The following is a 16,473-nucleotide window of genomic DNA, read 5'->3' on the forward strand; positions in this document are numbered from 1 at the left end:
CAGCTAACCCTGCTCACTGTGACTGCTGGACTATACAGCTAACCCTGCTCACTGTGACTGGACTGTACAGCTAACCCTGCTCACTGTGACTGCTGGACTGTACAGCTAACCCTGGGCTCAAACTGATTAGTGATTTTATTGCGTTCTTAATAAGAGTACAAGCAATCAAACTCTCCAGTGAAGAATTGGGTGAAAAAGAGAACACGTTTTTATTACAACAATTATATTACATTTCTTTACTCCATGCTCTGAAGAGCACTGAATTACTACGTACAAAGTCAATAATAATAATAATAATAATACAAAAGGAACTGGGATTTATAATACATTACAGAGATAAGGGGGTACATTGCGGTTTTTTTGTGCTAGTAATCGGATTTTTTTTTTTTTTTTTTTGGATCTAGGGAAAAAACAAAACAAAAACCAGAGATAAGATCAGGTTTATATGCGGGTTCAGATCAGTTTCGGTTTTGCAGTCTGAAGGACAGGGCTGAGAGATACTCGGCACTGCTGGGAACATTTTGTAATGGAAGGTTTGACTTCACAGATCACAAGAAGAAAAAGTGCTTTCCTCTACAGAATCCAAAAAATAACCATTCCAAAAACTTAGAGATTATATATATTATATAAAAATCAATTCCTGCAGGCTCTGCAGCCCTGGTCAGCCGTTTCAAACCTTTACATTTTTATTACATTCCAAGAAATGTGGAGTTTTGATCAGTTTCTACCCCAGCGCTGTTCACAGGAAGAGAGAAAGAAAGAGAAAAGAAAGAAAACGAGCAGATAGAAAGAAAGGAGACGAGAAAGAACAAGAGTAAGACAAAATGAGAGAAAGAAAGAAAGAAAGAAAGAAGGAAAGGTAGGTTTGTACGGGCAGCACATTTTTCACTCTGATAGTTTGAAGTCGCACTTTGCATTGAACCTGGCTGCCCTGCTTTACACACTGAGGTCTGCATGAAGCCACCTGTTTACTCCTCCCCACCTCAGCACTGCGCAAGTAAAAAATCAAAAAGGGGGGGGAGGGAGGGGGGGGGGTTGTATTGGTCTGGATTTATATGTTTATCAGGTACTAAATACGCACACACACACACACACACACACACATAATCAGGCTTTAAAATGCTGACAGTTGTTAGTGCACTCAAAAACAAACGAACAAAAAAGAAACGCACACACGCACACGCACACACACACACGCACGCAATGTTAAAAATGCCCTGGGCGGTGCTGTACAGGAACCAGTGTTATAAAAAACCAGCTAAACCGACAAGAACAAAACTAAACCCTAGAACACGGGCCGGGCCGCTTTCATGACGCTTCGAAAACTCAAGAAGCAGCAGCACTTTAAAAACACAACTGAACACTTTATATATAAAAAAAAAAAAAAAAAAATCTAAAAAAACAAACAAACGAAGAAAAAAAACAACACAAAATCATGATTACCACCCCCCCAGCCCCGCCCCAATCCTCCCTCAAAAAACATGAACAATTTCTCCAAAGAAAAAAAAATGAACCAAAAAACAATCTTCTAAAACCAGCCTCCTTCGCTGTAGGACTGCATTTGAATAACTGTGACAGCCGCTGTTCCTTGTAGCGGAAAACATAAAAAAAACGTTGATAAAACACTCTGCTTTTTAACGGCAGGGCGGCGCGTCATCGCGGACTCGCGCCTTCATCAGCGCAGTTTTTTTTTGTGGGGAGGGTGGGGGGTGTTTTATGCAGTGCGGTTAGTACAGCGCTTTCTGATAGACGCTATATAAGGATTGCATCACCGTCACTAAACATTTACACACAGGATTTTTTTTTCGCTACAGCTCTATTCCTTTAGGGACAGAAAGTGGGTTATATTATATTGGTTTCATTAATTACAGTGGTAATTAAAACTACATCCGGGGATGAAAGTAACGGTCTGTACGAGAAATGATCATTTCAATAATAATAACAGACTTCATTGAGGGGAGCTCTGAACCCCAGGACTGGGTGCAGCAGCAGCAGCAGCAGGGCTAGTGTGAGTTTCTAACCCTGCTCAAACTCCTGGCTCCTGATCATTTCAATATTAATAATAATAACAGACTTCATTGAGGGGAGCTCTGAACCCCAGGACTGGGTGCAGCAGCAGCAGCAGCAGGGCTAGTGTGAGTTTCTAACCCTGCTCAAACTCCTGCTTCCTGATCATTTCAATATTAATAACAGACTTCATTGAGGAGACTTCTGAACCCCAGGACTGGGTTGTGGGCAGTGCTAGAGCCCCCGCCCCCCGTCTATTTCTCCGCTCCCCCAGTCTTTGTGGCCCTGATGAAAGCCATGCCGTGCGTCCGAAAGTGAGTGCGCAGATCCACTGCTGTCTCGCACAGCTTCCCACACACCTGACAGGCGAGCCCGCCCTGCTGCCCGGGTCCCTCCTCCCCCTCGCTGGGGTCCCCGGCAGGGCTGGGCTGCTTGACGCGGTGGGTGATGAAGCAGTGGCGGTTGAGGGAGGGCTGGGAGGCAAAGCAGAGCCCGCAGTGGCTGCACTGGTGAGAGGACTCATCGCTGCGGTGCTGGGGGATGTGGGCCTGGAACTCGGGCCGGGACTCCGTGGTGAAGCCACACTTCTGGCAGCTGAAGGGCCCGGCTGGTTCTGGTTGGGGCTGGGGTGCCTTGCGCTTTCTGATCTTTGTCGGGGTGCTCACCCTCATCCTCCTCCTCCTCACTCCCCCTCCTCCTCCTCCAGCTGCTCCCCCCTCCGTGTCCGAGGAGCTGTCCCTCTCCAGGGGAGCTCTGCGCTTGCGTGCTGGGCCCTGAGAGAGAGGGAGGGAGGGACGGGGAGGGGGAGAGAGAGAGAGAGAGAGAGCAGGAGAGAGGGAGAGAGAGAGATAAGTATAGATAGATAAATAGATACAGCTCTGGCCAAAAGTTTTGCATCACTATAGAATGAAATAATTTTGCTTCATAAAGTCCAGTGAAAGCTGCTGAATAATGTTCCCTTGTTAACATATTGAATTCCAACCCCTCTATATAGAATGAACTCCCTCAGCTTCATAGAGTCCAATGAAAGCTGCTGAATAATGTTCCCTTGTTAACATATTGAATTCCAACCCCTCTATATAGAATGAACTCCCTCAGCTTCATAGAGTCCAATGAAAGCTGCTGAATAATGTTCCCTTGTTAACATATTGAATTCCACCCCCTCTATACAGAATGAACTCCCTCAGCTTCATAGAGTCCAATGAAAGCTGCTGAATAATGTTCCCTTGTTAACATATTGAATTCCACCCCCTCTATATAGAATGAACTCCCTCAGCTTCATAGAGTCCAATGAAAGCTGCTGAATAATGTTCCCTTGTTAACATATTGAATTCCAACCCCTCTATATAGAATGAACTCCCTCAGCTTCATAGAGTCCAATGAAAGCTGCTGAATAATGTTCCCTTGTTAACATATTGAATTCCACCCCCTCTATATAGAATGAACTCCCTCAGCTTCATAGAGTCCAATGAAAGCTGCTGAATAATGTTCCCTTGTTAACATATTGAATTCCACCCCCTCTATATAGAATGAACTCCCTCAGCTTCATAGAGTCCAGTGAAAGCTGCTGAATAATGTTCCCTTGTTAACATATTGAATTCCAACCCCTCTATATAGAATGAACTCCCTCAGCTTCATAGAGTCCAATGAAAGCTGCTGAATAATGTTCCCTTGTTAACATATTGAATTCCACCCCCTCTATATAGAATGAACTCCCTCAGCTTCATAGAGTCCAGTGAAAGCTGCTGAATAATGTTCCCTTGTTAACATATTGAATTCCACCCCCTCTATATAGAATGAACTCCCTCAGCTTCATAGAGTCCAATGAAAGCTGCTGAATAATGTTCCCTTGTTAACATATTGAATTCCACCCCCTCTATATAGAATGAACTCCCTCAGCTTCATAGAGTCCAATGAAAGCTGCTGAATAATGTTCCCTTGTTAACATATTGAATTCCACCCCCTCTATATAGAATGAACTCCCTCAGCTTCATAGAGTCCAATGAAAGCTGCTGAATAATGTTCCCTTGTTAACATACTGAATTGCACACCCAGCGCTTTGTATAGTTTTTCCACAAATACTGAACAAAAACTGACAATTTTTTTATTATTTTTTTTAAGCGATTCTTTTGATTACACTATGTGAAACAAAAACATTTTCACATATTAAAAAAAGGATTTTAAAATCACAGCAAGTCAAGTCTCAATCCTACAATTCTCTGGGATGCAATGCTTTCAGGCAGAGCTGCAGACAGCTAGATCCCCAGCTAGACACAGTGGGGGGGGGTCTTGCTGTGGTAAAGCGCGGCGATGCTTACCTCGCTGTCGCTGGAGGGGCCCCATTTTCGGATCCCGTGTCGAACCCGCACGTGCTTCTCCAGGATCAGGCGGCTGCTGAAGGTACGCTTCCCCTCCGTGCAGTACCTTAAAAAAATACCATTATTATACACAGCATCCCAGTTCAGATTGAATTCTAGTAGTGTTATTATTATACACAGCATCCTAGTTCATATTGTATTCTAGTAGTGTTATTATTATACAGAGCATCCTAGTTCATATTGTATTCTAGTAGTGTTATTATTATACATAGCATCCTAGTTCATATTGTATTCTAGTAGTGTTATTATTATACAGCATCCTAGTTCATATTGTATTCTAGTAGTGTTATTATTATACATAGCATCCTAGTTCAGATTGTATTCTAGTAGTGTTATTATTTGCACTTGCTGTAAACTACACTGTATTTAAATATGAAGCTTGCATTGTAACCCTGTGCTGCCCTGTGACACCTGTGTGAGTCGCCTGGGATAAAGGAGTCAATGATAATAACAGGACATTGATTTTGTGAAGGTCAATGAGCAGGGGTTGCCCTCGTGGCGGGCGTGGCTTCACTCACTCGCAGTGGAAGACACGCTTGATCCCCTCGTGATTGACGCGCACGTGACGTCGCAGGCTGGGGGCGGAGCAAAAGGAACGATCGCACAGCCGGCACGGGAACTTCTTCACAGACTGCCGGAACGGAGAGAGAGAGAAAGAAAGAAAGAAAGAAAGGAGGCAGAAAAACAAGGTGTTACTAATAAAGTTGCATCTTGTTTAAATAGGAAATAACCAAGCCCTTAAAAAACACACACACACGTTTATATAATGTTTATAACAGCTTGCTTATAGCACAGCTATAAATCATTTTTTGTATCAATTATTCACATTGTGAACCTGCATGACCTTTTTTGTTTTTTTTTAGATGTTGTACTTTTTTGTCCACAGCAGCTTTCCTTTTTCAAATTATTATTTATTTATTTTTTTAACTTAAAAATTCCCGCACCAACCGGGGAGGACTAGCTATTTCAATAACCTCCCCTCGCTGCATGCACGCGTGCAGAGTCCGCTCGCTCGCTGGCCGGCCGGCCTCTCTAACCTTGCCGTGGTCCTTCCTCATGTGCGTGATATACTCGTCTCTCTCAGAGAAGCGCGCCCTACACTCAAAGCACCGCCACTCTGGGACCCTGCCCTCCTCCCCGTCCCGGAGCGAGCGGGGGGGGTCGGGGGAGCTGCCCCCCTCCTCCTCTTCCTCCTCCTCCTCCTCCTCGTCCCCCTCTTCCTCGTCCTCGGAGGAGCTGGAGGGGCGTGGTTCCGGTTTCACCGGCCCGGCTGAGCGCACCGCTTTCTGTGGGGAGGGGCGCTGGGCGGGGGCTGGAGGGGGGGGCTCGGGTTTGGTGCCCCCGTTGCGGTGAGTGCTCTGGAAGAACGTGGGGGGGGGGGGAACAGATTAGGAGAGTTTTACTTATTTTTTTGTTTTTGTCTTTCTAATTTAGATGTAATGATTTATAACACAGCTGCGTACCTTGATGTGCTCCATCATGGAGGTTTTCTGCGCGTACAGCTTGGTGCAGTCTGGGCACTTGAACACGTGGACCTTCTGCTTGGCTAAATGCATGTCGAAGTGAGTGTGCAGCAGAGCCTTGTGGGTGAACACAGTGTCGCACATCACACACTTATAAATCATCCTGGAGAGAGAGAGGGGGGGGGGGGAGAGAGAGAGAGGCAGAGCGAGAGAGAGGGGAGAAAGAGAAGCAAATCAACGCAAAATGAAAAACGAGAGATAGAAATCAGGTGTGTCCGAATATTAAAAGGACTGGATCACACTGCTGTGCAGCGGGAGTCTGCTTTCCCTCCCTGTAGATAGATAGTCGTTGGTTGAAGGAGGTTTTTATCTGATTTTTGTTATGGAGAAGACAGCTACAGTATATTGGTGGTAAAGACTGGGATATTTAGAAAGACAGAGAGATCAGGGATGTCTTCTGATTAAACTCGCAGTGAAACCTGGACTGGATCAAACCGCTGTGCAACGGGAGCCTTGTTTAAACGCAGTCTCTTACTTGGCCTGCTGGTTCTCCAGGCCGGGGTGCTGGGTGCTGATGTGCGCGTGGGCCCCGGGGGCGGACTTGAAGGCCATGGGGCAGGTGGGGCACTTGTGGAAGACCTCGCAGTGAACAGACTGGATGTGAGACTTGATGGAGTTCAGCCCTCCGAACACAACCTGGCAGCTGGAACACCTGAGAGAGAGAGAGAGAGAGAGAGAGAGAGAGAGAGTATGATCTAGGGTGCTGTACGATAAAAGATATTGAATTTGCATTTAATTTATGCTTTTTTTTTCTTTCATTCTTTCCTTTTCCCAGATAACATGTTAAGTTTACCAGAAGTAATCAAAGGAAGGGAGAGAGGGAGAGAGAGAGAGAAACAGTGGGGAAGAGAGAAACAGTGGGGGAGAGAGGGAGAGAGTGGGGGAGAGGGAGAGAGACAGAGAAGGAGAGAGAGGGTGTGGGAGAGAAGGAGATAGGCAGAGAGGAAGAGAGACAGGAAGAGGCGGAGATAGGCGGAGAGAGAGAGAGGGGGAGTGGGAGAGAGGAGGGAAATAGAGAGAGGGGGAGTGGGGCAGAGGAAGGGAGGGAGTGGAGGAGAGGGAGAGAGACAGATAGGCAGAGAGGGGGGGAGCTGGAGAGAGGAAGGGAGGGAGGGAGTGGAGGAGAGAGAGAGGGACAGATAGGCAGAGAGGGGGGAGCTGGAGAGAGGAAGGGAGGGAGGGAGTGGAGGAGAGGCAGAGAGACATAGGCAGAGAGGGGGGGAGCTGGAGAGAGGAAGGGAGGGAGGGAGTGGAGGAGAGAGAGAGGGACAGATAGGCAGAGAGGGGGGGAGCTGGAGAGAGGAAGGGAGGGAGGGAGTGGAGGAGAGGGAGAGGGACAGATAGGCAGAGAGGGGGGGAGCTGGAGAGAGGAAGGGAGGGAGGGAGTGGAGGAGAGGGAGAGGGACAGATAGGCAGAGAGGGGGGGAGCTGGAGAGAGGAAGGGAGGGAGGGAGGGAGTGGAGGAGAGGGAGAGGGACAGATAGGCAGAGAGGGGTGGAGCTGGAGAGAGGAAGGGAGGGAGGGAGTGGAGGAGAGGGAGAGGGACAGATAGGCAGAGAGGGGGGGAGCTGGAGAGAGGGAGAGGGACAGATAGGCAGAGAGGGAGGGAGCTGGAGAGAGGGAGAGGGACAGATAGGCAGAGAGGGAGGGAGCTGGAGAGAGGGAGAGGGACAGATAGGCAGAGAGGGGGGGAGCTGGAGAGAGGGAGAGGGACAGATAGGCAGAGAGGGGGGGAGCTGGAGAGAGGAAGGGAGGAGGGAGTGGAGGAGAGGGAGAGAGACAGATAGGCAGAGAGGGGTGGAGCTGGAGAGAGGAAGGGAGGGAGGGAGTGGAGGAGAGGGAGAGGGACAGATAGGCAGAGAGGGGGGGAGCTGGAGAGAGGGAGAGGGACAGATAGGCAGAGAGGGGGGGAGCTGGAGAGAGGAAGGGAGGAGGGAGTGGAGGAGAGGGAGAGGGACAGATAGGCAGAGAGGGGGGGAGCTGGAGAGAGGAAGGGAGGGAGGGAGTGGAGGAGAGGGAGAGGGACAGATAGGCAGAGAGGGGGGGAGCTGGAGAGAGGGAGAGGGACAGATAGGCAGAGAGGGAGGGAGCTGGAGAGAGGGAGAGGGACAGATAGGCAGAGAGGGAGGGAGCTGGAGAGAGGGAGAGGGACAGATAGGCAGAGAGGGGGGGAGCTGGAGAGAGGGAGAGGGACAGATAGGCAGAGAGGGGGGGAGCTGGAGAGAGGAAGGGAGGAGGGAGTGGAGGAGAGGGAGAGGGACAGATAGGCAGAGAGGGGGGGGAGCTGGAGAGAGGAAGGGAGGAGGGAGTGGAGGAGAGGGAGAGGGACAGATAGGCAGAGAGGGGGGGAGCTGAAGAGAGGAAGGGAGGGAGGGAGTGGAGGAGAGGGAGAGAGACAGATAGGCAGAGAGGGGGGGAGCTGGAGAGAGGAAGGGAGGAGGGAGTGGAGGAGAGGGAGAGGGACAGATAGGCAGAGAGGGGGGGAGCTGGAGAGAGGAAGGGAGGGAGGGAGTGGAGGAGAGGCAGAGACATAGGCAGAGAGGGGGGGAGCTGGAGAGAGGAAGGGAGGGAGGGAGTGGAGGAGAGAGAGAGGGACAGATAGGCAGAGAGGGGGGGAGCTGGAGAGAGGAAGGGAGGGAGGGAGTGGAGGAGAGGGAGAGGGACAGATAGGCAGAGAGGGGGGGAGCTGGAGAGAGGAAGGGAGGAGGGAGTGGAGGAGAGGGAGAGGGACAGATAGGCAGAGAGGGGGGGGAGCTGGAGAGAGGAAGGGAGGAGGGAGTGGAGGAGAGGGAGAGGGACAGATAGGCAGAGAGGGGGGGAGCTGGAGAGAGGAAGGGAGGGAGGGAGTGGAGGAGAGGGAGAGGGACAGATAGGCAGAGAGGGGGGGAGCTGGAGAGAGGAAGGGAGGAGGGAGTGGAGGAGAGGGAGAGGGACAGATAGGCAGAGAGGGGGGGGAGCTGGAGAGAGGAAGGGAGGGAGGGAGTGGAGGAGAGGGAGAGAGACAGATAGGCAGAGAGGGGGGGAGCTGGAGAGAGGAAGGGAGGAGGGAGTGGAGGAGAGGGAGAGGGACAGATAGGCAGAGAGGGGGGGAGCTGGAGAGAGGAAGGGAGGAGGGAGTGGAGGAGAGGGAGAGGGACCTGGTCCCGGTTTCCTTACTTGTACCCGATTCTGCGTGAGAAATGCAGGCAGGCCTCTTTGAGGTGCGTCTGGAAGCCGGCTGGCCGGGCCACACCCCCGCACTCGGGGCACACGTGGGGGGCCTGGTGCCGGTGCATCCGCCGGTGAGCAGAGCCGCTGCAAGGGTTCGACATCATCATCACCGGGGCACACTGCGTGCAGCTCTGAGGGGCGCAAACACACACGGGTTCAACCAGGACAAGTTCCTACTGCACAGCACTGTCACCCAGTCCAGGCTTGATCAGCCCCAGTGTGTCTAGCTAACAAGCTCGGGTGTGTCTGATTATTAAACTCCTAGTGAAACCAGGACTGGATCACACTGCTGTGCAACGGGAGTCTCACTCCCATCCCTGTAGATAGATAGTTATTGGTTGAAGGAAGTTTTTAGCTGATTTTAAAGAGAACACTGCGCCATTATACTGGTGGTACAAGTGGGATATTTAGACAGAGATCAGGGATGTGAATCAGACTCCTATTGCAACCAGTCCAGGTTTTACTGCTACCAGCTTGATCAGCCCCAGTGTGTCTAGCTAACAAGCTCAGGTGTGTCTGATTATTAAACTCACAGTGAAACCAGGACTGGATCACACTGCTGTGCAACGGGAGTCTGATTCCCATCCCTGCAGCTCCCGGACAATCTCTTCAATGTGTCTCGGTAACAAGCTGTGGTGCGTCTTCTTATTAAAACTCGCAGTGAAACCAGGAACAGATAAATAAATAAATAAATATACAACAATTCAATAAACAAATTTAAAAAAATAAAAAGGGGTCTCACCGAATCCGAGCCGGAGACGACCTCCTGGAAGTGAGCGGCGAGCTCCGTCTTCCCCTTGAACTGCTTCTTACACTCGGGACACTTGAAGTTCCGATACTGCAGCAACTCCTCTTTCCTGCAGCTGAGGGGCAGGGCCGGCTGGGGCTGGGGCTGGGGCTGGGGCTTAAGCAGGGGAGCCTCCTTCTTCTTCCCCCCCGGGCCGGTCAGCGCCTCCCCGGGGGTACCCTGCCCCCCGTTCGAAGCCCCCCCCGTCGCCGCAGCAGCCGCGTTTCTGACCTTCGAAAGCCCCGTCGCGGGGGTCAGGTCGGGCTGCTGCCCAATCATCTGCTCCACGGAGACGGGCCTCATGACCAGGTGGGAGCACTGCATGACCAAGCCGGTGTCCTTGTGCTCCCGGGCGTGCAGGAGGAGGCTGCACTTGTTGAAGAAGACCAGCCGGCGGGCGCAGTGGTTGCAGGTCACCTCGATGCGCATGCTGCGGCGGTCGTAGTGCCGCGCCAGGCTGCGCTCCAGGGCGAAGGCGTCCCCGCACTCCAGGCAGCGGTAGCCGCACTGGGGCAGCTCCAGGCTCCACTCGGCCGGGGGGCTGAGGTCGGGCTGGTAGCTGGGCAGCAGGTTCTTGCTGTTGAGGATCCTGTTGAAGGCTTCCACCAGGCTGGTCTGGCTGCGGGAGATCACCGCGCCGCCGCTGTTGACGATGGACGCCGGTTTGGAGGCTGCGCCGTTCACCGCCTTCTGGTTGGCCGGGCTCAGCGCCGGACGGCCCATGGCGGCTTTGGCTAGCGGCTTGGTCTTTTCCGGTTTCGTTGCCCCTGCCAGCGCTGCGATCCTGCCCTGCGCTTTGCTGGCTGCCATCAGCATGGCGCTGCTGGCGTTCTGGATGGTGGAAGCCGGCAGGATGGGGCCTTTGAGCCGAGCTCCGTCGCCCAGCTGCAGACTGACCGGCTTTCTCTTGGGCGCCTCGGCCGTCTGCGTGGGCTTGCGGCTGACCGCTCCCTCCCTCCCTCCTCCTCCTCCCCCTGCTTCCGTTTCCATGGGGATCGCTGCCGTTGCTGTGGGAGGGTGAGGAATCCCAGCTGCGGAGCGCGGCGCCACGTGGGTCACGGTTCTGGTGATCCCTCCGCTCGAAGTCTTGACGGTTTTGATCCGGACTTTTAAAGGTCTGGAAGGAGCCGAGGAAGAAGACGTCGACGATGCAGATTTGTTGCCTCCTTTTCCGTTGCTGCCGTTAGTATTTTTTCCGCTCTCTACTTTTCTCAGGCTCCCTCTCCCTTCTTCATCTGCTGCCTCCATTACCTCCCCTTCTTCCCCACCTCCTCCTCCTCCCTCCTCCCCCTCTTCCTCCTCGCTAGGGCTCTCCGGACTGTCCTGGATCGAACGGGACTCCTTGGCGGAGTGAGAGGAACTCGATTTGGGTTCCCCTTCCCCCTCTTCCTGCTTTGCCCCGGGACTGCTAGGGAGCAGCGGGAGAGAAGGAGCAGGATTATTATTATTATTATTATTATCATCATCATCGCCAGCAATGCTGCCACTGCCTCCTGAACTGACAGCAGAAGCCACACTGTTGGAAAGTGGAGTCTTATTATTAAGGGGAGTCTGGATCTCCGGTTCCGGGCTTTGGGGAGAATCCCGTTCCTCTACAATGTGCTCCGGGCTTTTTTTCCTGCTGCTTCCCAGATCGTCCGTCGTGGCAGGGCAGCGCGGCTGGGGCCAGGGCTGGGGTAGGGTTAAGGGAGGAGGGCAAGCAGGCGCTTCGGGGTATTTCTGGGGTGTCGTCGGCTGGCTTGATGCCACGGGGCTCGGCTCCCGAGTTTTTTCCCCGGGGCTCCCAGGAGGGGAAGAGGTGGGAGACTCCAGGCTCTCCTGGATGACCAGGGGGCTCCCGATATCCGGCTCCGATTCTTCAGAGCAGAACCCTGTCGAACCCGGGGAGTATCTCCCCCCCGTGGGGCGGGCCTGAGCCGGCTCCCTGTTTCTCTCGAACAGCGCGGAGGAGGAGGTGGTGGTGGTGGTGGTGGAGGAGGGGTCGGGGGGCGCAGGAGGAGGGGGGCTCCCCAAGAGGCGGGGGGAGGGGTTGCTATTTTGGGGTTCCAAATTGAGCGTGGAGGTGGAGACGGGGGGGGCAGCGGTGGCTGGCGAGGGGGGGGCGGGAGCAGTTTTGGGAGGAGCAAAGAAAGGTACCCCAACCCCGGGAGATGCATCAGGAACCCCAGAGGCACTGGAAGCAGCGGATTCTTCAATTTCCATTTCATCATCATCACCACCACCACCCTCTCCACCTCCGTCTCCCCGTCGCTTCCGGTGCTGTTGAAGATGAACCTGCTGCTGCTGCTGAAGCAAACCCTTACGCTCCCTACCCTTCCCTATCAAATCCACTGGGCTCTGAGCCACCAGAGGACGCAGCCTGGAGAAGATATTTGTAGCCTTACAGCAGTGTTCGCTCAGGTCGGCGCTGTTTCCACCACTCAGGCTAGTGATGCTACCTCTGATGCTGCTGATGCTGCTGCTTCCCGGGGTCTCTCTGCTGGTCTTGGGCGAGAGAGGGGACCACAGGTCGCCGTTGGATACCGTCTGGGGGTGCTGCAAACCGAGGGGCTTCGTCGCTTCGGAGGAATTAGCGGCAATCGAAGGAATAGAAAAAGAGTTGGAAGAGGGAGAGGAGGAGGGGGAGGAGGAGGAGGAGGAGGAGGAGGAGGGGGAGGAGATGGGGGAGGAGGGAACGCAGAACCCGTTCTGCATCTCCAGGCTCTGCTCGCTGGCCGGCATCGCGCCGGTCGGAAGCGGTCTCCCGTCCGGCTTCTCCGTGTCGGACCCCGCCTCCCCGAAGCCCTCCTGCCGGACCGTGTTCTTCACGATCACGCTCACCCCCGGGGGGTCCGAGGGGGGGTCGCCCCCCGCCCCCGGTCTGTGGCCCCCCTCGGGCTCGTCCGGAGTGGACTGGATGGCTTCCTTCGCGTCGATATCCGGGATGTCGAACGCCGCGAGCAGGTCGTCAAAATCGGGGGTCTTCATGTCCCCCATTGCGGGATAATGGACTGAACCTGGAGTGAGAGAGAGAGAGAGAGAGAGACCATGTGTTTATTTTAGGGGTGTATTGTTGAGAAGTGTTGACAGTAACTCTTTTGTATTTAACACTACAGAGTTAATTAACCCCTTAAGGGACACAGAGGAATTTTGTTTTTTTTTCTTAACATCTGAGAGAGTGACTCGAGTATCACGAGGAGGAAACTGACCATTTGAAATGAAAGACCGGATCCAGCCGGTCAGTACATTTTAAACCCTGTTTCGTGAAAAATAATTAAGTCAGCATCATTTTGATTTGTGGGGGACATGTCTCTTGTACCTTAAAAAGGAAGAACAACTTCATGCAGGGCAACCTCATATGAGATGGGAATAAAAAAACAAACCAAGGTAAACTAACGCTTATAAAAAGTAAGCATGGTAAAGCATAGGGATGCATTGTAAAGCACAGAGAGGCATGGTGAAGCATAGGGAAGCATTGTAAAGCACAGAGAGGTCTGGTAAAGCATAGGGAAGCATTGTAAAGCACAGAGAGGTCTGGGAAAGCATAGGGAAGCATTGTAAAGCACAGAGAGGTCTGGTAAAGCATAGGGAAGCATTGTAAAGCACAGAGAGGTCTGGTAAAGCACAGGGAAGCATTGTAAAGCACAGAGAGGTCTGGTAAAGCATAGGGAAGCATTGTAAAGCACAGAGAGGTCTGGTAAAGCATAGGGAAGCATTGTAAAGCACAGAGAGGTCTGGTAAAGCATAGGGAAGCATTGTAAAGCACAGAGAGGTGTGGTAGAGCATAGGGAAGCATTGTAAAGCACAGAGAGGTCTGGTAAAGCATAGGGAAGCATTGTAAAGCACAGAGAGGTCTGGTAAAGCATAGGGAAGCATTGTAAAGCACAGAGAGGTCTGGTAAAGCACAGGGAAGCATTGTAAAGCACAGAGAGGTCTGGTAAAGCATAGGGAAGCATTGTAAAGCACAGAGAGGTCTGGTAAAGCATAGGGAAGCATTGTAAAGCACAGAGAGGTCTGGTAAAGCATAGGGAAGCATTGTAAAGCACAGAGAGGTCTGGTAAAGTACACTGAACAACAATGGCACATACATTAGCGATAAAACAAAACACACCTAACATTTTTTTTTTTAGACAAACGTTCACTGGGAACCACGTGACGAGTTTTTGCAGAACTTCGATGACTTATAACGCGTGAAATTGTGTCGACGTAGTTTTCATGTGAAATTATACCAGAAACCATTAAAAAAAAGAAGATGATAATAATAATAATAATAATAATAATAATAATAATAATAATTCAACACACACACACACACACAAATACTGTTTCAAGTGCAAAGCTGAAAGCTGACGATTTGATAATAAATATTTCAGAGGGTTTGATGTTTGATGAATCGAGCGAAGTGCGCGGTATAATACAGACTCCTAGCGCTAAACTCAAGACGCACGTTTTGGACAAACAACCGCTGAAGAAGTTTCTACAGTAATCGTTCTGTGTCGACACTGATGCTAAACGTTATTACGAACGTTTACTTATTTATTTTTCGGAGATTTCTAAGCATGCGGGACGTCACGGGGCGTAAACGAGCATTGATTTTAGTCCGATCCTATCTCGCTGCTTACAAAAAAATATATATTTTAATACTTTATGTGTTATTTCAACACCGGGTACGGTAGAGAAGGAACGGGTTATCATTACCAATAATAAAACGAATAGCAAATAAATAAATAAATAAATATCTATGTCTGCGCGGAGTTATGAGCACAATATTACTAAAGTGTTTATGATCTGCTATTGAAACAACGGGGTCGTTTATAAACCGTCGTGCTATAAATAGCGCGACGCAGGGTGTTCGTTTGTGAAAGAGAGGAGGGCGTTTGCTGTGCTTCCTAAACATTACATAAACCGACAACGTGGTAAAATAATAATATATCTATATATCGTTTATTTTTTTCGGGGAATAATGTATCGTTTGTTTACCTCTTAATCGTATCCAGAGTCCCAAGTCTCCTGTTGCTGCGACTGAACTTCCTGTCAGCTGACTGAAAGGGGCCCCGTAAGATACGTAAAACAAAATGTATATATATATATTTCTCAAACTCACCCTTTTTCTTTCCATTATTAGCACTTTTATTGTAAAGTTAACCCCGTGGTGTGTGTCTGTGTTTCCTCCTCCCGGTAATCCGCGCCGTTTCTTTCTGATTCCTCCGCCCTCGTTTTCCGATTGATTTGCTTTTGTCTTCCAGGACCCCACCCCTGAGACGAGACACCACGCGCCCCGCCCTCTCTCAGCTAGTCTTGATTCTGATTGGTCTAAATTGACGTCACTGGCTCTAAACCAGAACGTTTTCATTTCTGATTCGAGGAGGCCGCTGTCTGTCATTAATGAAACCGACGCCATTTCGGCTCTGCTGGAGAGCCAGCGTCGTGCGCCGCGCTGTGGAAATCAGGAGCCAAGATGGCGAACCAAGGGATGCAGTTTCTTATACGCTTTTTCTTACCTCGCCTCGGTCAACCGCCAGCGGGATTTGGAATTCACTGCCTGGTGGTTTCGGGAAAAAAAAAAGCGGAGCAGGATTTCTGTGTTAACTGGATTCAAGGTTATGTGATTCATCAGGGGGGCGTACAATCCTGATCCTGAGGGGGATAATCCCACTCCCGGCTCAACAGGTAAAATGAGAAAAATTAACTACTTTAGAAATTATAAAGGGAATATATGTTAAATAATAAATGAAAGAAAAATATTATAATAATTTAAAAAATGAAAAGACAAACTTGCTTCACTTGTCTATTTTTTTTCCCCCACATGTCTTCAAATGTGATAATTCTAATCGAAACGTTTGTGTGCAGAATTGCACTCCGAAGACATTGAGAAAGACTTCGCGCAGAGATTTATATAAATGCGCGGAACAGCCCTCACCAGGATGCGAAGCAGTCTAATCTAAAACACGTGTGCGTGTGCGTGTGCGTGTGCGTGTGCGTGTGCGTGCGTGACCGCGTCACTGAACCTCCTTGCGCTCCGTCCTTCACCTGTCCTGTTTATCAGGGAGCTGTTCTACCTGCTTTGCATTGCCTGCTCGCTGGGCGAAAAAGGCGAACTTCAAAGATTTGCATAAAGTAATAAATACATGCCTCTGTATTAAATACACCCAGGGCGACGGAAACAGCGGCTCTCTGCCGTCGCTGGGGGGGCAAACAGCGACCTGGCAGGACGCAGTCACCTGATCCGCTCCGTCTCTCACAGCCTTCCGCTGCCTCCTCCAGACCCCGCTGCTCAGACTGCGCTTGAGGATCTCTGGATCCGCCCCTCCTGCTCTGCGCTGGACTTAAAATCAAACGAGCTCCTATTGGAAGTGACTCTGCAGCAGCAGCAGTTGTTGATGATGCAGAGTTCACCCCCCTAGTCTCTGTAAGTCGCTTTGAATAAAAGCGTCTGCTGAATGACTCGTTATTATTTATTTCTTAGCAGGCGCCCTAATCCTGCGCGACTTTACAACTGTTACAAAATATCAAGACGCTCCAGATAAAAGTAATCTCGATCACAAAATCCAGTTCACTGATCACACGATCGTTGAAGGTAGTTAATGTC

General features: G+C 50.9%; 1 protein-coding gene across 2 annotated transcripts; it reads right to left on the reverse strand.

Moving 5' to 3' along the window:
- Positions 1 to 190: 190 nt before the first annotated feature.
- On the reverse strand, positions 191 to 15,143 carry LOC117395504 (zinc finger protein 687b). 2 transcript variants are annotated; one of them, XM_059006261.1, is made up of 9 exons: positions 14,989 to 15,143; positions 9,861 to 12,901; positions 9,065 to 9,249; positions 6,384 to 6,560; positions 5,849 to 6,011; positions 5,423 to 5,743; positions 4,904 to 5,016; positions 4,326 to 4,431; positions 191 to 2,780 (listed from the first exon to the last, which is right to left on the reverse strand). In XM_059006261.1, exons 2-9 carry the CDS (start codon positions 12,879 to 12,881, stop codon positions 2,262 to 2,264), a joined length of 4,605 nt encoding a protein of 1,534 aa, XP_058862244.1. In that variant the 5' UTR covers positions 12,882 to 12,901; positions 14,989 to 15,143; the 3' UTR covers positions 191 to 2,261. The 2 variants fall into 2 exon arrangements, with proteins under 2 accessions (XP_058862244.1, XP_058862243.1); XM_059006260.1 differs by lacking the exon at positions 14,989 to 15,143 and adding an exon at positions 14,865 to 14,982.
- Between the last annotated feature and the right edge of the window lie 1,330 nt (positions 15,144 to 16,473).

The sequence above is a fragment of the Acipenser ruthenus genome, chromosome 32, assembly GCF_902713425.1.
Source record: "Acipenser ruthenus chromosome 32, fAciRut3.2 maternal haplotype, whole genome shotgun sequence".
NCBI lineage: Eukaryota > Metazoa > Chordata > Actinopteri > Acipenseriformes > Acipenseridae > Acipenser > Acipenser ruthenus.